The 22416-nt window shown below is 35.9% G+C and overlaps 1 protein-coding gene across 1 annotated transcript; it reads right to left on the bottom strand.

Moving 5' to 3' along the window:
- Window positions 1–482: 482 nt before the first annotated feature.
- LOC126700137 (disease resistance protein RPP13-like) lies at window positions 483–1982 on the bottom strand. The gene has a single exon (XM_050398177.1). The coding sequence runs from the start codon at window positions 1980–1982 to the stop codon at window positions 483–485; it is 1500 nt and encodes a 499-aa protein (XP_050254134.1).
- Between the last annotated feature and the right edge of the window lie 20434 nt (window positions 1983–22416).

Raw genomic sequence — 22416 nt, 5'->3', positions numbered from 1 at the left:
TTTTTTACTATTAAGAAGGCCTAAAGAATTAAATAATGCTAGAAATAGAAATAAGAAAAATTTAAATAAATAGATCTTATAAATAAATGTGTTACCAATCACAAGTAATTCAAATAGGAAAATGCTAAAAATACTATAAATTTTACTACATAACTTTTATAATTTGATGTGATAGTGAATATGATAGGTAAACTTCAACATGCTATTAAATGCATTTTTGAATGAATTTTTGTGATTGGTGATATATCTTTGTAATTCTCATGTTGTAAATTTTATAATATCTCTAGCATTTTTGTAAACCTCATGTCACTGATCACATCCGTTACAACATTAGTTTGTAGTAAAATTTGTTATAACTTTAGCATTATCTAAAAATAAACCATATTAAAAAGTAAAAAAGAAAATATTTTTAAAAAATTATATAAAATGCTAATTAAATATTATTTAGGTGATAACATAAAGGCCCCATTTGAAGATTTCGCCTAAGGCCTCCAAAATGTTTGGGCCGGCCCTGCTTTTGGCAAAAACACATCGTAGAGATAACATGGTATACGACATGTTTTGGGGGTTCCATCTGACTTCTGTCTTGCTATTTCAATCATGTTTCTACACACTAGTTCTTCCAAATATTTCTTGGGCATATCTTCTTTGTGGACATCACTGTCATTGGGTGAAACTTGAACAAATCCCTCTGCAAGCCACAGTCGGAACAACCTCCTTGTGGGGATCTCATACCCTTTAGGAAACAAAACCAAATAAAGGAAACAAGGTTTTAACACAGATGGTAGTTTTTGATAGCTCAAAGCTACAAACTTTAACAGAGGCGATTGACCTGCATCAAAGTGTGCCAAATTAATTACTTCAGACCACTCACTTGATTCCATCCTTGACAGCACTCCTCCCAATAGAACAATTGCTGAAGGCAGACCATGACAGACTCTCAAAATTCTTTCCCTGAAGCTGTTTATGTCTGTGTTATCTGAGCTATTTTCCGATCTGCCTACTTTCTTCAAGAACAATGACCAACTACCGTCATCGGTTAATGGCATCAGATTCAGCGGGAAACTCCATGGATCAGCGTGCAATTGTATGTTTGAACTATGAGTAGTAAGGATGACTCTACTTCCATTCGCAGCGTCTGCAAAGGGATAAGCAAGCATGAGCCAGACATCAATTGTGCAAACATCATCCAAGACAATAAGAAACCTGACCTCCATTAGAATCTTAAAAAGCATAGCACACAGTTCTTTCTCACTCATAAGCTCTACATCCTTCAACACGCATATTGGAATCTGTTTGAGTATGATAAGCAACATATCCTTATATGTGAAATCCTTGTGAACATGAAGCCACGCACGACACTGAAAATGCTGACGAATATCTAGTCTATTGTAAACATTCCTCACCAGAGCTGTCTTGCCAAGTGGTTCTTCGCTAACCAGTGAAATCACACGGAGACTGTTCTCATTCTCGTCAAACAATCGAGCTACCAGTTCCTTTTCATCATCTTCACGCCCAACAAGTACAAAATTCTGCTCTTGATCGTATAGTTGGTTGTGCCCTCCTCCAACTGCTGAAACTTGAGCAATTGGTTGAAGGGTCATCTTTGAAATTTCATCTGAGACATCTTTCAATCTATTTACGAATTTCTTCATTTCGCAGCTGAACTGTAGTAGGCGCCATGATGGAAACGGAAACAGCTTTAATGGCGTTCTAAGAATTCTATAGATACCCTTTTGTCTCCTTTGTGCCGTGGGGAGGACGAAACTTTCAGTGGTATCTTTTGCAGAGTAAATAGTGTGCAGAAGCTTAGACTTGAAGTCATTGTTACTGGTATCTGCTTCGAGGAAGATCAAAATTTTGCTGAATTCGTTAATAGCATTAGTCACACGATTTCTTAGTCCTGGAAAGGCAAGTCTTTCCTCATCAAGCAGTTTCTGTAATTTCTCTAATAAGATTGAAACGGGCACATCTACTACCATGGTTTCTCTCATTCTTCTCTCCTTTATCACAAAATCATAACTGGAAAATTGAGGAAGGAAAAATGGTAACTTGGATCAATGGACTACTAGATGGAATTGGTTTCTTTGTAGTTTGTAAGAGACGGTTTGGATGGCTTGTTTCCATAACTCAATTCTCTGTTTTCTTAACTCATAATTCAAAAATTGTGGGACTCATAACTAGAAGTCCGTTTGATTGCATCATAACTCTATTTCTATCACTCAATTCTCTAATTTTTGAGTTATGAGTTATAGAAACTGAAAACACATTTTGACTGTTTTCAGTTTCCAAAACTCATAACTCAATGGCATTTTTGTAATTAAACACACATGAGACCCACTAGTCATAACTCAACCGTAACTTTTGACCAATCTACCTTTCTTTTTTTTTTACCTGTTCGGTCTTCAGTTTTGGGTTTCTTCTCTTTTCTTTTTTTTTTTTTTTTTTTTTTTTTTTTTTCTTCTTTCACTAGGTTTTGTCTTCAGTTCTGGGTTTTTTTTTTTTTTTTTTCTTCTTCTTCTTTCACTGGGTTTCCCTTTTTTTTGTCTATTTTTTTCACTGGTTCGGTGAGTTTGGGTACTTAAAAAAAATTTAAAAAAAAAAAATTTGCACCAAGTGATAGGTATGGGGCCCACAAACAGTGTGAAATTTTTTTTTATTTTATAAGACAGGGGGAAAAATATTGAGTGATGAGTAATGAGTGATGGTGCCAAACAGGTAGGGTATTTTAAGTGATGAGTGATGAATGATGAGTGACGAGTGACGGAAATTGAGTGATGAAAAAAGTGATCCAAACAATCTTTAAATATTCTCTTCTTTTTTTTTTTTTTTTTTTTTTTTTTTTTTTTTGTCCTTTTTCGATTACGCGTGAAGGCTCATGCTTTTACTATACTATAAGAAAATATTCTGTTTTACTTTTTTGTCCTTTTTCGCTGACGCGTGAAGGCTCTTGCTTTTACTATACTATAATAAAAGCTCCACCCATAAACCAGTAAATATTTTGTAAGCGTGCTTCAATAGTACTGTTTTGTATAGCGTTGGAAAATATAGAAAATATTTCCTAGCTAGATGGAACCATTATACTGTCTAAACATTCTATAGAATTGCTGATTTTTATATATATATATATATATATATATCTTTTTGTTGTGTTCGGTTAATGTGTGTCCTTAGGGTACACATTAAGCTTTTTAATTTTGGAAACATTTTCTCGGAAATTGAAAAAAATGTCATTACTTTTTCAATTTTCGAGAACATTTTTTCAAAAAATGAAAATTAATGTGTGCTTTTAAGACACACATTAGTAAAATCCCTTTTTGTTTAGTAAAAAGTGGATGATTCAAGAATACTACAGACATACCAACTATCATAACTAGATAGAGCAATCAATTTGTAAAGTGAAACAAAAAAAGTTGTAAGTCCTTGTAAAAAGTATTGTTGTAAAAAATGTTCACTATTTACGGTTAACCAATTTGGCATATTACAAATAGGGCTGTCCACGGGTCGGTTTGGGTCGGGTTTGTGCCTAACTTGGAACCGACCCACCGAAATCGGGTGGAGAAAAAAGCCACCCGCCACCGACCCGTCAGAGTAATCGGGTCGGGCTTCAGAACATCAACGGGTGGCGGGCGGGTCGGTCGAATTCGGGACGGCGAGAAAACGGTAGAAAAAACACAAATCCGACGAAAATCTCATCGGATTCGATGAGATTTCGCCAGATCTGGCAAAAATCTCACCGGATTCGCTGAGATTTCGCCAGATCCGGTCAAAATATCACCGAATCTAAGGGAAATAGCGCCGGAATCTGGAAAAATATCACCGGAATTTGGGTTTTTCGCCGGATTCTGGGAAATTTTGGCTGGAATCTAGGTTTTTTTGTCGGGTTCTGGAACTTTGGCAGGAATCTTGAAATCTTTCGGTCGGTTTGGGTTTTTCGGGTTTTAAGGGAGGAAAACCGAAACCCGACCCGTCGGAATTGGTTTCTAGTGATGAAGACCCGCCGTCGACCCGTCGGAGTAGTCGGGTTGGCCGGTTTCGGGTCGGCCGGTTTCGGGTCGGATCCAGTCAGTTCTTCGGGTGGGTCGGGTACTCAGATGAATCTGGACAGTCCTAATTACGAAATTGAGTGGGAAATTGTGAGCAGTGGATACAGTTGTTTGGACATATTTATGTTGAATGTTATTTGCCACTTTCCACCATTATTAATTTTGAAAATGCATGCAACTATATCTAGGAAAAAAAAATTACAACCACATCGTAATCCAGTTTACTTTGTTGTTAATGAAAAAATGTTGCTCAAAGTTATATCAAGATGTAGTGGGCAGACTCAAGAATATTATGCTTGGGGCCGAGATAAACAATCATATTAATTTGCAATTCAAGAAAAACTCAAAATACAACATTCATGCATACATACATACATACATACATATTGTTAGTTTTTTACCCCTGAACAAATAGTGTTTAACTAATTTTAAGGCCAAGTTATTAGTTAGATTAATTATTCAAGCCTTAGATTAAACTAATAATCAAACATATCATGCTTAAACATGGCAAAACGAGTGGGTTGGGTTGGGTTCGGATCGGGTCGGGTCAATCGGGTCACGGGTCAAAATGAGTCATTTTAAGCGGGTTAAAAACGGGTTTGGGTCAGTCGGGTTGCAGGCTGAGTCGGGTTGACCCGTATTTTTCACATGATTTTTTTTTTTTTTTTTAAAGAAAATAACATGTATTTGCCATTTGGAAAGTCATGCAACAAATTACTTGATGAAAATGCATTACTTTGAATTCACCACTTATATCAAGAACGAACTCAAGTAAACTTATTAATACTTATTCAATAATTTTAAAATTATACAATCCTAACATTGCTATCTAAAACAAAATAACACAAAGATAAGTAAAACAAATACACAAGTTTTATTTCTAGACAATATCAACATCCCAAAACATAAAACAAAATTACAAATGACTTATTAGATAACTCATTTGACAAAGAATAAAAACATATAAGAAATTTACAATCTTGAAATTTAATTTTATAATCTATTATCAATTGTGGTTGGCACTCTATTTCAATTTGAGATATACATTAAAGTTTGATTGTTTACTTATTTACACATGGTGACTTTTATGAATATCATTTTATTATTAAGTAACATACACTCTAGGAAATATCATAATTTATTTTGAAAAGCCATTTATTTTGGGCATAAATTATTAAAAAATAGTTCTAATCATTCATAATTTATGCTAATTTGATACTTTGACTTCACTATTTTCACAATTGTGAATGTTTCTCACACATGTCTACAATTTTAAATCTATATTTTTAACTCTACTATAACCAAGTTATCTTGGCATGTACTTTGCTATTTGATATTTAAAAGTCTTTACTCATTACAGAATGCTCAACCATTCATCATTCAATTAATTTGCATGCTGTTATGTAATGTTTCAATTGTTTCCTTAAAACTCACAACAAACAATTAAACCAATATTGTCTTAATTTAATTTTTATTTTTTTTACCAAAAAAAAAGTTTTAAAAAATGGTTTGGGTTCAGGTTGGGTCAGGTCGGGGTGACCCTCAAAAAACACGGGTCAAGTCACGGGTCAACCCGTTTTTGCTTCAGATCAAAAAAATCTTGTTCGGGTCAGGTATTTTTCAGGTCAGATCAGGTTAGAAAATTCTGACCCATTTTGCCATGTCTAATCATGCTTAGCGGAAAAGTAAATGACACAAAATATGATGATCTAGGAAAACCAATGAAACAAACTAGTTTCACAATAAAAATCTGAGGGGATTAATCCCAAGAAGAATAATTTACTATTAGATGGAGATTTACAGTTAGAATATCGATTCATAGTGTAGACACCTCATTTTGTACCCTAACAACTCAAGCCCTTATTCCCCAATGATGACATCACTCTAAGGCCCAAGGTTGATTTAGGGCTTGTAGACACCTCATTTCGTACCCCTTGCAACTTAGGCTCCGGTTCCCTAATGACAACATTACTCTAATGCCCAAGGTTGGTTTAGGGCCCAATCTTGTAAAATCTTGACTTGAGGAATTATTTATGGAAGAATAAAACTATTTTTAGAGAAGAAAGGCTACAGGAAACCCTAAGTGTGCGTACGCATACACACGTATGAGCATACACACTTAAATCATGTGTACACATACCCCGAGAATGCACACACATCTAGGGTTCTAGAAACTATGAGAGGAAAGCTTTTTTGCACATAAATCTGTGTGGAATGAATTCCACTTGTCTGGGAGCTACCCCACACCTCTATTTTACCACTATAAAAAAAGACATAAAAGGAACTTTTTCAAAAGGCAACGAAAACACAGAAGATTCACTAAAAAATAGTGAATCAAAGAAGGGGTTTCCACAAAACATCCTCAAGTTAAGTTTTTACGTGGTTGGGACCTATTCTGGTCTTGGCCTTTGAGTTCTAAATCTTACGAACCTACTGGTTTTGTTGTTGATTATATTGACTGAGGGGAACGATCAAATCAAGCTCTAAAGAGTTCTTGTGTTGAGGTAAAGGTTCTAACTTTAGCTCTTCACCTTTTTCTTTGTTGTTTTTTTGCTTTATGTTGCTTTAATATGCTTAAGTTAGTTTAAGTTTGCTTTGTGTTCTTAATAGAAGCATGATAGGTTCTTAATTTCTTGTTTTGTTTAGTTTTGTTGTTTTGTGTTTTCTGGGTTTTTGTTTCTGGCCGTGTATGTGTGCGCATGCTTCATGCATACGTATGCATACTTGAAGTGTGCGTACACATACAATTGGGATGCACATGCATACCCTATGTATGCGCACACACACTCATGCCTAGAAACCTAAATTCTGTTTTCTTTGCTTTTTATTTGTTTTCTTTCACATGTTTAGTCTCTACTTAGCTTGTTTTTCATGTTTTTGAGCCTTTGTTTGATGCTTTAACATGTTTTGTTTTGTTTCTTTTTCTTTATGCCCGCAGACCTCTGCATGCGCATGCATACCACTGACAAGAAACCTTAATCTAGGTTCGTGCTTTGTTTTCTTTGCTTATTCCACATCCTATGCCTTTGTTTTGATCCTTTTTCATAGATATAAGTCTTGCTTTACTTTTTCTTTTCTTTTTTCCTTTCACATGTTTAAATTAGGGTTTATCTTTTGTTTCTTTGTGTTGGTGCCATGAACACGCTTTCTCATATTCATGCATTAATGTCATAGGTGCTGAGATGTAGCAAGGTAAGTCATGCATTCAAATGAACACATATGATGTATGTTTAATGATTATGAACATGTTTATTTGGATGAGTTATTCCTAATGCATAGATGCAATTACATGTTACTTGGATCTTTCTATGCTTGTGTTTTTGCCATGATTGTTTGCTGCCTATGTTCCTGCCTTGGATGTGATATAATGCTAGATGAATGTTAGGTTGATATGAGATGCCATGTATGCTAGGCTTGGGTTGTGATATGTCATGATAGATGAATGATTAGGTTTTGGGATGATTGATGCCAGATTGTATGCTTAGATGTATGCTAGTGTGTGTATGTGAGTATAGATGCAATATTGAATGTGGCTTTAATAGGGTTAAGGCATAAGACACAATGAGTAGAAGCCAACCCTATGGTTGGGCAGTTTTAGGTGCCTAACACCTTCCCAAAACCGTACCTAAACTCCAAACCTATACTCTGATTGTAAGATCAAAAAGTCCTTCCTCAAGAGGACATTATATTTATGGTTCCTAGGCCATTGCAAAACTAAGTGGCGACTCCGCTAGGAATTGTGAGTTTAATTCCTATGTGTCCTATGTCTTAATCTTGATAAAGACTTATCCAATACTTGTTTGCACATATATCACTTGGTTCTATTGTCCCTTTTACCTTGGTTGGTGATGAGTGGGAAGATGGAAGTCTCCACTTGGGCCCAAGTATTTTGAAGTTCATCCCACTAACTCACAATCTGTGCCATTGGCTATGATGGGCTTTAAGTACGTTAAAGGTTTGCTGTCAATCCACAAAGGTCCACTTAGGCCCTTAGTTGGAATCATGGCCCATCTAATTGTGAGTGATCTACTTATCTATCCTTTTAGCTTTAAGGAGACTACCCACACTTAGAGAGATCAAATATCCTATTAAAAGAAGGTACCTTTTTATGTCTCTTGTTTTTTCAACCATAGATCTTGTGATCACCTAATTCTAAAGGATAAATAAAATATGTAAAAATGGAGGGATGACCCTAAAGTTATGGCATACCCTAAGACAATTGGGATAAAAGAAAAGAAGTTCTCACATGTAAGAGGCTTATCCCTAAGTCCAAAGATATATTTTAACTTGACATGTTCATAAGATCATAGCCTAATTGCTATCATAAGCCTAAATCAAATGGTCCTTTTGAAAAGAAGGACTTTTGGGCCTAAGATAACAAGTATGCTATGGACGTAACATCCAAAATCCTACAAAATCAATATGAATTTCCCTAATCTTGGGCTTCCTTATTATATGCAAGGCCCAAAATGATAAGAGATTCATAGGTTTTGAGAGGAGACCTACAATATGTTCTAGTTAGAGGGCTACTTCAAAGAAAAAAAAAAAAAAAAGAAAGTCTTTTGCATAGAAAAAAAAATTTCAAAAAAAAAAATCTTTTGCAAAGAAAAAGAATTCAAGAAAGAAATGTTTTACAAAGAAAAATATTTTCAAGGAGAAGAATTTAAAAAGTTTTGTAAGTGATTTTTTTAGAAAGGAATTTTCAAAAATAAAAAATAAAAAGAAAAATGAAAAAAGGAAAAAAATTTTGAAAAGAAAAGTTCAAAAAGAAGAAAAGAGATGATCCACAAAGCCATTTTATATCCTAAGTTTTGGGCCCATTAAAACAAAATTCAAATTAAGAGAGCCCAAGATTATGAGTATACCATAGACTTTGGAGCATGGTTTTAAAAACCGGTACGGTGAAAGAACCGGAAAATGAGCTAATTACCGGTTTTATGGTCGAACCGAGGTCCGACCGATGGTCGAACCGGTGACGTCATAAATAATTTAATTAATATTTATTTAAATTATATAAATAATTAATAATTTTTTAATATACTAAAAACATAATTAGGCTCATGACTAGCACATTACAAAGAGTTCACTACCACACATTTACTGATTTACAACATTTATCAACAAGTCATTGAAAGGCCATCAAAAAATCCTCCTCCAATTAGGCAATTACAGGGAAAAACAGTTAACAATTTGTACAAAATGGTGACTTGGCTTATCATTCATATTCTATTCTATTCAATAGATACACATTCATATTCTATTCAACAGACTCAACAATTTATACAAAATGGTGACTTGGCTTATCATTCTCCCTGCTTTGCTTCAAATCCACCCAAGTTACCATCCAACCCCAAACACAAAAAATGTAGGACATCCAAACAAACTCAACTCATCTATAGTTTTGTCTTCTAATAAAAAAATACACATATCACAACAATAAGTTCATTAGTCATTACATTTACATCCAAATGACAAATGACAAATAACAAATAAGTTCATTACATCCAACTAGCAAATAAGTTATAAAGTTTCAAAAAAACTACTAAGTTTTAACTTTTAAGACCCAAGCTTCATTCGTTATGAAGAAAATTGAAATCAATATCATCATGTGAACCAAATGCTCCACCACTAGCATCATCATCATCATCCTCTTCTTCATCTTCAACATGAATAGGATGATTTTTATCTCTAAATCCGGGAGGAGCATCATCTTCATCACCAAATGATTCCAAATTAATGTCATCATCGTCATCCTCAATCACTTCATTGTCCATATCTATACAAATTCCAAAACCAAAGAACAATATCATTTCTCATAAATAATAAATAGTCTAATTAAAATATGCATCTAAGCAAAGAATTGTTCTAAACTAACCTCTTTGTACATGGCTAGAAGACCCTTCTTCAATTGGATAGGCTCCCTCTTCATATAATGCATTTTCTATCTCCTCATGATGAAGAAATGGAGGTTCCTCATCTTCCACTACCCAAAATTCAGTTTTATCGATACTTGCATAGTCAATAGGATCAAAATTGAACTTCTTCCTTTTGACTCTATATCATGAGATGAACATAATTAATAATTTATTTAGTAACCAAATCATTTATATTTAACAATCACAAAGAACCCACTTGACCAAATCAATGAATCACTCATATTTCCCCACAAAAACATTGAAACAAAGAAACTATATAATATATACCTTTCTTTCAATCGGTAGTTATAATGAACAAACACAAGATCATTAAGTCGTTGATGCTCCAATCTATTTCTTCTTTTGGTATGCATTTGTTCAAAAGCACTCCAATTCCGCTCACATCTCGAAGAGGCAGCTGTTTGGCTAAGGATCCGAATTGCAAACTTTTGTAAGGTTGGAGCACAAGATCCAAACAACTTCCACCACTCATCTAAGTTCCATATAAAACACAAAACAATAATACAATGAATCAATAAACACAACTATACTTATCCCAAAAATATAAAAAAAAGCTATGATCTTTAAAACATATTTTTATTTTATTATTAGTTAAAGTAAACATTATCTTACCCGGCTGAGATGTCTTGGCTGATTCTTGAGCAAGTTGGCTTCCAAAAGTTTGTTCACGCTCTCGAAATAGCCTTAATTCCTCCACCAACTTCAACCGACCAACTGAAACTTTTGATTCAATAACATCTGTCACAGCAGATTGTGTCTCTAGCCTCTTATTAAGAGTGGAAGTGTCATATTGGAATGCAGGATTCAACCAATAAGCAGCAGCATGAATATCTCTATAGAATTGATTATCCCAACGATCCTTAATAATATTAACATAAGGCTCCCATAGTCTCTTCTTGTCCTTGAAAATTTTTTTAATTCCATCAATTACTCTATACATGCCATCATATACATAACCCATAGCTGGTTTTTCATCAGAATCAACAATGCGTAATAAACGAATCAATGGTGACATAATATGCACAATTACATGACAATCATTCCAAAATTGATTATCAAGAATGATTTTCACCACTGCCTTTGCTTTCTTATCTTTTGCATATTTTGATTCAACATAAAATTTGCTAGTCACCAATGCTTGTAAGTCATGCTTATGTTCCTTAAGACTCCCTAAGGCAATGAAAGTAGTAGCAAACCTAGTTGGCTCTGGACGCACAATTTCCGTACAATTTTTTCTAGTCCTCAACCAAGCTTGCAAAGCCACATGATTATAGATGAACACAGTGATCTTGGATGCACGCTTTGCAAGTTTAGCTACATGATCCATCTTCCCAATCTCTTTAAAAATTAGGTTTAGGCAATGTGCTGCACAAGGTGACCAACTAATGTTCCTATATTTTCCACACAAAATTCTTCCAACAGCTACATAATTTGCAGCATTGTCAGTGACCAAATGTACTATATTTGCAGGACCAACCCAATTAACAATTTCATCAAACAAGTTACTTAAAGTAATAGCATCCTTAACCAAGTCAGAAGCATCAATAGAACGTATAAAAATAATACCTTTAGGACAATAGACAAGAAAATTAATCAATGTTCTATGCCTAGTATCAGTCCACCCATCAGCCATTATTGTACAACCAGTATCAACCCAATATGAACGATGAGAATCAACAATCAATTGAACTTCTCTTTTTGCTTCTCTCAACAAAGGCACTCGAAGGGCATGATAATTTGGACCTCTATATCCAGGACCATAAGAAGCTACAGCATTGAGCATAGGTTGATAATAACTAGAATTCACAACATTAATTGGAATGCAAGCATCATACATCCATCTAGCTACAGCCATATCAACCCTCCGCTTCTTTTCTTTGCCAGCAAGCACACTTTTAATAGAAGGTTGAGCTCCCGGTGTTGTCCTAGGAGCGAAGTAATTATCAATGTCACCAACCTTTCTCTTGCCAAGATTGGATCTTGGTGGAAAATTACTAGGACTACTTCTATTTCCCCTACCTAACCCCCTACCTCTAGGAGTAATTTCTTGGACATCTTCAAATTTTGGTGAATCCTCTAATGGCGAATAATTAGATGCTTCTTGATCCTTTTTGGTTTGTTCTTTAGATTTTGAAATTTCCTTCAAATTCTCAACCATTTGGAACCTAACATCATAAGGTACACCCATACATGCAACCACATCACCTTTAATTCCAGCTAGATGTCTTTTCATCCGATTAATGCCCCCTCCTTTATAAGTTTTCCCACAATGTATACATCTATAACTACTTCTTCCGTCTTTCAACTCTTCAGTTACATGATCCCATGCAGGATCATATTTTGCCCTCACATATGAAGAATTAGCATTAGACCCAGTTGTAGAAGCACGTTCATTAGATGGCACAGAGGCAGATTCCATTTCACTCAACAATTTCAGACTGTAAACAATATTTCACAAACAATAATATGCTGTAAATCAAATCCACAACATACTCAGTAAAATACAAATACACAGTAAACAATATTTCACAAACAATAATTCTCTGTAAATCAAATCCACATCATTGATCATACACAAAATCCATAACACACTCTGCAAAATACTCTGTAATTTATATTTCACAAATAGTAATACTCTATAAATCAAATCCACAACATACTCTGTAAACTAATAATTGAAAGATAGAAGTAACCACTTACCAGTGAAGTCACAAAACGGAGAACCTAAGATGAAGCCGAGAACATGAATGGAGAATCTGAGATGAAGCTGAGAGAAATGGAAAAAAAAAAAAAAAAAAAAAAAAAAAAAGAACCGAGAAAAGAAAATTATCAAAATCAAAATCAAAATCAAGTAATCAAAAAATCAAGTAATAATTGAAAGATAGAAATAGAAGTTACCCAGTGAAGTCCAGTGAAGTGAAGGAATGGAGAACCTGAGATGACTGAGAGAAATGAAAAAAAAAAAAAAAACAGAACCGAGAAAAGAAAATTATCAAAATCAAAATCAAGTAATCAAAATCAAGTAATAAAATCAAAAGAAAAGAATGTTACCTTACCTGATGAAGCCGAGAAGTAGAAAGCAGAGCACTTTAGAGGGCGAGACCGAGAACCCGTAAGGATGAGAAGGAAAAAACCCAAGAAGAAAAAAAAAACTCAATACTTCAAACCCGTGAGCTTGAGTGAGGCGGAGAGGAAGAAAAATGTTTGAGGCGGAGAGGGCGAGGCGGAGAGGGCGAGGCAGAGAGGAAGAGACTAGAGAGTGAGCGGCGAGTTACAGAGGTAGAGAGAGTGAGGCGGAGAGGGCGAGGCAGAGAAGGCGAGGCAGAGTGTGAGGCGAGGTACAGAGGCAGTGAGGCGGAGAGGGTGAGCGGCGACTGGCGAGGCAGTGAGGCGGAGAGAGTGAGGCGGAGAGGACGAGCTCTGAGCGGCGAGGCAGAGAGGCTGTGAGCGGTGAGGAAGAGAGGCTGTGAGCTTGGGTGAGGCGGAGATATTGAGATTGGAGAGTCTGAGTTTGAGATAGTGAAAAATGCAAATGACAAACACAAAATGAGAGTGACTGAGTGAGCTTTAGGGTTAGGATCCCAGCCTAAAACGATGTAGTTTTGTTGTTTTAGGCCTAAAACAACAAAACTACGTCGTTTTAGGCTGGGAAAGGACAAAAAAAATTAAAAAAAATAAATAACCGGTCAGTAACCGGTTTAACCGTGCCGGTTCCCGGTTTTCCGGTTGAACCGGCCGGTTTTTACTGTTTCACGGTTTTTTCATTATTTTCGGCTTTTTAACATAACCGGACCGGATTGAAGGCCGGTTCCCGGTTGAACCGGTCGGACCGGCCGGTCCGGTCCGGTTTTTAAAACTATGCTTTGGAGAAAGACATTGGGCCATAAAGTCAAAACATACCTTTTGGGTCAAAATTCAAAAATATTTTTCAAAAGCAAGAGAGTCCAAGATCATGAGTATGTTATAAGCTTTATTGAAAATTTGTGAACCAACCTATGCTTTGGGGAATTTTTGAAACCCTAAAACCCTAAAGACATGGGTAGGCTCACCAAGAACCCAATGAGGATTAAAAGAGGAAATCTTTTTGAACCAATTGACCAAACTCTTTGAACTAGGGGCAAAGCCCATTTGAGAATGAAAAATGAAAATGGTTTGAACTTTTGAGACTAGGGGTAAGGCCCTTACGAGGGATGAGAATGAACATTCAAGATGGGATTTGTAATGGGACAAATAAAAGAGTTTGATATGTTGAGATAAAATTTGGTCACCCTTTTTTCAAAATAAATAAAAAAAAATCCAAAAAGAAAAAGAAAAGATGTAGACTTCTAAATGTCACAAGTTTTTCAAGAAAATTTCCAAAATATTTTGGGCTTGCATTATAAATAAGGCATTGATCTTTGTGTTTAAATTGTTTGATGAGACCTTTTTCATAAGGTCTAATAGAGCACAAGATGTGAACTAACCTTGAAAAAATCATAAATAACCTATGCTTAAGCTCAAATGAGTGTAGACACCGCATTTTATACCCCTTACGACTCGGGCCTCCGTTCCCTAATGATGCTCGAACTTTTAAGCCCAATGCCAATTTGGAGCCCAATTAGATATTAAATTGACTTGAGGAGTGCTAAAATGGAAAATATAACCTTTTAAATGAGTAAAAATCTATTTTTGAAAATAAAATGACCAAAGTAGCCCTCGACCTATGTACGTGAGTCACGGCCCGCGTACACGAGCTAAAGCATGCGTATGCAGGCACATTCCTACGTACACAGCTAGGGTTTTAGAAGTATAAGGAAAAAAAGTTTTCTACAATAATATGACTGAGATTTGGAACGAATCCCACATCGTCTAGGACCCATTCCAAACCCCATTTTTACAACTGTAAAAAGCGTTAAATGGTACATTTTCAAAACACACAGAAATCTCACAGAAAAAACCTAAGATTCACTAGAAAATAGTGAATTAAAAACGAGTTTTTCACAAAACACCCTCAAGTCATTTTTATTTGATTGGGACCTTTTCTAGCCCCAATCCTTTAAGTTTAAGATTGCTAATCACTATTTAATTGAACTGTGAATAGATTGACTGAGGGGAACAGTAAAAAATCAAGCCTAAGAGCTTTTGCTTTAAGGTATTCTATGGAACTTTTCTTTTTCCTTTTCTACCTTTAATCTGTTTCTTTTGTTTAGTTTATGTTTACACATGTTTGTTTAGGTTAGTTTTAGATTTTTTTAAAGTCTTTAAGCATGTTAGGTTGCTAGATTTTACTTTTTATGTCTTGTTTGGTTTCTGCTCTATTTCTATGTTAATTAGGTTTTCTGGATAAAGATTTGTGTATGCATGATGTAGCCTGCACACGCAGGTTGAACTCATGCGTACGCAAACCTGTTCTAGCGTGCATGATACTGTTACCCAAAAACCCTAATTTTTGTTTGTTTTGTTTATGCATTCACATGTTTGATCTGTGTAGCCTCTTTCTAAGCCTCATAAATGCTTGCTCACCTTTTAACATGTTTGTTTGTTATCACATGTTTAGTTTAGGGTTTAGATTAGAGTTTCTTGGTTTTAATGCCATCCATTCACATGCTCATGCATTAATGTCATAGGTGTTGTGTTACTACAAGGTAAGTAAAGGGTAAGTCATACATTGGAAATGTCCATGCATTAGTGTTTTGGTTTTATTTTGATTAATATGATAAAGCATGTTTAAATGTATGATTAGGGTTTTCCAATGTGTTAATGCTTTGTTTTTGATATGTTTGATGATGTGCTTATTGCCATGTTTGGGGATGCTACCTTGTTTAGATGCATGATAGGGTTTTCACATGTTAGATGAATGCTAGGGTTTCTCTTATGTGTTTGGCTCTCTTTCGCTTTGTGGATAGATAAGTATGTTTGTTTAGGGTTAAAGATGCCATGTTGTTTGTTAGATGCATGTTAGTGTGTGTGTGTGTGTGTGTGTGTGTGTGACTCTAGAATACAAGTATTTAAATTGTTTTTTTAATAGGGTTAAGATATAGGACATAATGATGGGAGGCCAACCTTAGGATTGGGTGATCTTAGGTGCCTAACACCTTCCCAAGAGCTTCCTAAACTCCAAACCCAAACTCTAGTAGTAAGATCAAAGATCCTTCCTTGAAAGGAAGCTATATTCATGGTTCTTAGGCCATATAACTAAGTGGCGATTCTGACACTTTCCCATTGTGCCCACAATGAGGATGAGAGGGCGAGATGAGTGACTTTAATTGGATTCTAAGCCCAAAGAAATAAAAAGAGAAATGAAATAGCAAAGAAAAAGAAAAAATAAGAAAGAAAGAAAAAAAAAAAAAGAATGTTGGGCTTGGATCCAAGTGAGGAAAGATAAGAGAGTGAGAAGTGTGAATGATGTAATTGGGCTTTAAGCATAGGGATAACATGAGTTTTGAAAGATTGATGTATACTATGGGTGGATTAGGCTCAACCCCATTGGTGCCATTGCCTCCCAAGTTCAAGATTTTTGATGCTGAAAAGTTTGATGGAAGTGGTGATCCAAGGCAACATATTTGATAATATTTGAGCTTAGTTGGAATGAAGGGATTGGATGAGAAGCAAGCTTTGTGTGCTTTCCATGTCTCTCATGGGAAATGCCTCGAGATGGTACTACAACTTGGATCTGAGTAGGACTAAGGTGTGGAATGAGCTTGTGAAATTATTTGTGGACCAATTCATCTTCAACATTGTGATTGATATGACTTTAAGAGACTTGGAGACTACTAAGCAAAGGTTCAACGAGAAATTTTTTGAGCACACAACGAGGTGGAAAAACAAAGTATCAAGGATGGTTAATAGGCCAAATGAAAAGGATCAGATTAACATGATCATCAAGAACTTGCTTCTAGCATACAATAATAGGCTTTTGTCGTCGCTTATCAATTCATTTGCGGAGTTACGCGATTGTGGTACAAGAATTGAAGATGCATTAACACCAGATAATTGGACCTAAATGAAGCCAAGCTTCAAGCCAAGAAAGTGTTCAATGAAGGAGAATAGGGTGGTGCTCTCAACAATGTGAATGTTGTTCTTGCTCAACTGGAAAAAAGGGTGTTTGATGGTCTCCAAATGCCTTAATCAGAAGTACTAGCAGTCTTGACTGAGGGGCACCTCAAGCCACTTGATCCTACTCCTCTTCCGAATCCAATCCCACCAAATTGAAATAGAAATGACCATTGTGCATTCCACCAAAGGATAGGACACAAGACAAATAGTTGCCTAAGTTTGAAGCATGAAGTTCAAAATTTGGGTGATCGCCAAGCCACAACCTTAAGAAATGGGCGAGTGAGAAACAAGCAAGAATGAACAAAGGGATGTGCCTAAGAGATTTGATCCATGTGAACACCTTTGCTAGAAGATGAGCCATTTCAATTTTGTTTAATCTTTTTCAATTATTGTGTCTCCAAATTTATCGAGTCAATTTGAGTCTTTCTCAATGTTGTGTTGTTGAGTCTTTCCCGTGTTGTGTTGTTAAGTCATGTTCCTTTGAATTCTCAAATCAATGTTATTTCACTTTCAATAAAGATGGCCATCCAAATATGGCATGTATCATGTGATCTCTTTTACTAGTTCTAAAATGAATGAATCCTTAAACCTAAAAAGCATTGGTTAATGCAAATAAGGAATCAAAAAATGAGATTATCTTAGTTCATTCGATCATAAAGAGCAAGCAAGAAATTAAGAAAAAGGGCGAGAGAGAGAGAGGAAAAAAAAAAACTTCGATCAAGTGAGAAAGTACACAAGAATGAGAAGGATGAGTGATTCCTTAAAGCAAAAACCATGAGTGAGTTCAAAGATGGGTAAGAGAAATTGAATGAATAACTTGTTTCACATGGATGACACTTCGATGATAAAAGCTTGATGAGATGAAAAGGCTAACCTAGGTTTGGAAAGGCTAAGCAATCAAGGTTGAAGGGATGAGAGGCCATCTTTTTGCTACCCTTTTTATAATGAGAGATTATTTCCACTTGCTAACCCTATTAAACCTAAATGAATTCCACCCTATTAAACCTAAATGAATTCCTTCTTTATACCCATGCCTAGAGATTACCCCTTACACTAGAGGCATGTTCTTAAGAGATGGTGATTTGAAATGGTTACCCTTAACACTAGGGGCGTACTTTAACATTGGAAAGGATCAATTCTATACTAGGGGAAAGTTTTGTGGATGAATGATAGAGGGATGTGAGGATGATTTATAAGTGAGAGAATACCCCTTTTCTTAACAAAGGGCATGGAAAAAGAAAAAAAAGAGGGAAAAACAAAGAAAAGAGAAAGAAAAGGAAAAGGGGAAATACAAGAAAAGAAGAGAGGAAAAGGAAATGAAAGTGAAAATAAAAATAAACAAGGAAAAATGGATGAAAAAGAAGAAAACAATGCAAGCACGAGATGAGTAGTAATCCTTGGCAATTAGGATATCCTGAGAATAAATTGAATTTGAGCCTTAAATGCCTTTTCTTTCTTAAGCCTTAAAACCTCAGCCTCATTTCAGTCCAAAAATAAGTCCTCTCTAATCAGTTGAGATTGTTTAGCCCTACAAATTTTGGAAAGCCTAGTGTGAAATGAAAAAAAAAAAAAAAAAAAAGAAAGAAAGAAAGAAAGAAGAAGAAGAAGTAAGGCGCACTAGTTTGAAAACCTGAAAGGGCAATCTAGGCAAAAGTTAGGGCACCTTGAAAAGAAGTGAAGAAAAGTAACAAGAAAAATAGTAAACTCACTCCAAGCTAGGGGCAAATCATGAAAGGAAATGACAAAGAAATGAACATACAAGGGAAGATGAGACTAGCTCCAAGTTAAAGCAATAATGATGAGGAGAAACGTGACCATACATGAGGGATGAGTTGATCTAGGAGAATACATGAAGAGAGCAATGAGAGACGTGAGGTGTGCATGTTAAAATAAGGACAATGTTTGAGAATTGAAAATTTGAACTTCTTAAATCTCGACAAATACCCTATCTGTCGAGTAGTTGTCGAACCTTGGGCTGAAATAGCTCTTTTTAAACCTCGGTAGATGCTAGCTGTCGAGCGATCTACCCAATTACAAGTAAAGTGCATTTTGTCAAAGGATTAGCCAATTACATAAAATAGTGACATATGTTCCTGTCATTGAATCACATATGTCCTAATAGTGATTTGTTAACGAATGGAGAAAACCTCTCGCTAGACAAAAACCCCACTGGGTGAATTTCAAGTCACCACTCCCAAGAATCCACTAATCAATAATCAAGCGATTACAAGTATGAGGAATCTTACCACTGCCCTGGCCTATCCCAAAATACCAACCTACAGTTGAACCTTCACTCTAATACCCAATTAGACTTGATCGTGTAGTAGACTTCTTCACTTTCCACAAATCTCCAATTTGTTACTAACTCCTTTGCACAGATCCTTGTATGTGATGAACTCCAGTAACTTGATTGATTGTTTTTTGTTGCAAAGTTCTTCACTTCATAGACAATGAAGATCAAGAAGCATTTGGTTACAAACCCTAAGACGTACAAATGTAGTAGCTTTTTACAGAGAATATGTGTTCTAAATCTCTGTTTCCATGTTTGATGACTTTTAAAGTAAGCCTTATATATGACTAGGGTTGTAGAGAGAGAAACCCTAATCATTTAAGTCATCATGAGCCGAATTATGGATCTGAGAATTTTGAAATCGTAATTCTCAATAGATTGAGCTTGTGTCGAGCTTCTTCTTAAACCTCGATAGGTACTAGTGTCAAGACTAGTGTTGAGTTTCACTGAATTAGCTTTACTTCACTTGTTTTTTGGATCAATCTTCATGTCTTCAATGATATCACTTGATGACTCTAAGCAACATACTTCTTAATACATTAAACCCAACTTAGATCTACCCAATTACAAGTAAAGTGCATTTTTGTCAAAGGATAAGCCAATACATAGAAGGGACGAAGGATCATCATCTCCACTAGCAGGAGACTCTACAGTAGGATCACGCTCTAGAGAAGGGACGAAGCCACCGAGGCAAGATTGTCGACAAGTGATACAGCCAATCCTGGTGTTCATCTAACACATCTCATCAATAAGATGGTCAAGATGACTACCAAAATTAGTTTGCATGAGCTAAAGCTGATCCATGATGGCAGCAAAAGATGCCTTTACTCTAGAAGAAGAAGGTGGAGCAAACGAGGAAGAAGTTCGAAAGGCAAAAGCAGCATCCTCTACAAACTCCTGACAAGGCTGCTTGGCCTTGGTCACCAACTATGTAATGCTCCTAACCATAGACTCCTTGCTTATAGCACCCATAATCTAAAAGAGAGGGGAAGTAGGAATAGGAACGTACATGTGTGTGAGAATGCGTGTGATAGCCGAAGAAAAGATTAGCTCATCATATGTAGCTGTGCCTCAATAGATATCTATAATAAATACTATCATGTGTGAAGGAAAGTCTATAGAAAGACCATCCAAGAGGGATAAAAGAAAACGAGCATGAGGCTCAGTGATGGTGTTATAGTGAGATCTAGTGTGAGAATAAAGGCCATCACTGTATTAAGGATCCTTGGACCCTTAGCAAAGTCATGGGTAGTGAAGTTAAGAGTATTGCCCCATAACATAGGCTTCTCACAAAAATGTGAGGCTAGCTCATCTTGAAAGATAGAATGGATACGAGGTGCACTAGGATAGTCCGAATAAGCTACCTTAGGGACACGTAGTGCATCGAAAATGAGCTTCGGTGTAACTACAATACGTGTTCCTCTGAATACCATAGTAAATTGGGGAATAGAGATATTGATAACGTGTATGTTAGGGCAAAACTCCTGTATAAACATACTGGGACATCTAGAGGGTTTCTCGCAAAGAGATTCCCAACCCCAAGAGCTAAACGCACCCGGAAGTGGAGTGTCTGGAAATTCAAACAGAACAACATGGCATTTTAAGTGAATCACCCTATTGCAAAAATTTTCATCAAAATCCTTCTGGGATTTTGAATCATGTAACTTATCTCTAGAGGGAAAAGAAGAAGAAGAGGAAGAACCACGATGAGATATCGGGTTCCTTGAGGGAATGGATTTCTTGGGTGCCATAAGAAGGAAACTAAGGAAAAGGAAAGAAAAAGACAACCAAACACATACTCAAAAGGATGAAAAAGGAGAGGAATGATGCATGGGAATGCATAAGCATGTGATGTACAGAAATTAAGAGCATCATGGCCAAAAACCCAATCCAAACTACAACACTCACAATTTTTAATCAAGCACGCAACCTAGAATGCATAGAAACACGATTATAATTCTTTGAAATGCAATGCATATTCATGTGAGATGAAAATAACAAAACCCAACACAAAAATTTTAGCAAAAACACAAAAACCCAAATTTTCCCAAAAATTTCAAAAAACCTAGGTCTAAATGCATGAGAAAAGAGAGAAAGAAGAGATTTAGATCAGATACCAACAAATTGAAGCTTGGAATAGGTCGAAATCTTGAAGGGAAGAAGGATTTTTGTGAAAAGAAAAAAAGGGTTTTGATCGAGAGAAAAGAGAGAAATATCGAGATATTAGAGTTTGAGCAAAACCGATTCTACCTTGACTATATATAGAAACAGGCTTCTTGATAAATCGAGCAGGTATCAAGAATAAAATTTTGATAAATCGAGAGGTATCAAAGGCTAAAAACTTTGATGTGTTGAGGCAAGTGTCGAGCAGACAGAGTTTAGAAATTTTGCTTGATGTATAGGGCTATGTGTTGAGAGGTATCGAGAAAAACCCAAAAAAACCTTGATAGAAGAGGCTTTCATCGAGAGGTATCAAGCAGGTATCGAGACTGTTATCAAGCTAGTATCGAGCAGCATAGAAACATGAATTTTCAAGGGAGTGTTAGGACATATGTGATTCACTTGTTAGGAACATATGTCATTATTTTATGTAATTGGCTAATCCTTTGACAAAACACACTTTATTTGTATTTGGGTAGATCTAGGATGTGTTTAATATTGTAAGAAACCGTGTTTCAAGATCAAGTGTTAAAACCATGCAAATCTGTCAAAAATTCAAGCTGAGAAAGTGCCTGCCATTGAAGCTCAACAACTATCCATCTATTGACCTTGAAGAGCTGTTCCAGCCCTGTGGCTCGACAGCAGCTCGACAAATAGCCATCTGTCAAGGTTTATGAAAAACAGAATTTCAGTTCTGTTTTGACTCCAATCCGTAATTGTTTGTTTGGGCTTTCTTTTCTCACAACCCTAGACATATAAAAGGATTATTTTAAGGGCCGTCAAAGTGGACACAAGTTGCACAAGTGTTGAGCAAAGTTTGTTCAAGAAAATTATGACCGGAGACAAAATTTGCCCTAGTTCATCTTTATTGTGTAGAAGTTGCTGTGTTTGTGCACCGTAGGATTTTGTGACCAAGCATCTTCTCGATCTTTATCGTGTGATGAACTGA

The sequence above is a fragment of the Quercus robur genome, chromosome 1, assembly GCF_932294415.1.
Source record: "Quercus robur chromosome 1, dhQueRobu3.1, whole genome shotgun sequence".
Lineage (NCBI taxonomy): Eukaryota > Viridiplantae > Streptophyta > Magnoliopsida > Fagales > Fagaceae > Quercus > Quercus robur.
Note: the sequence above shows the minus strand (reverse complement) of the source record. Positions and strands in the feature narration are given on the sequence as shown.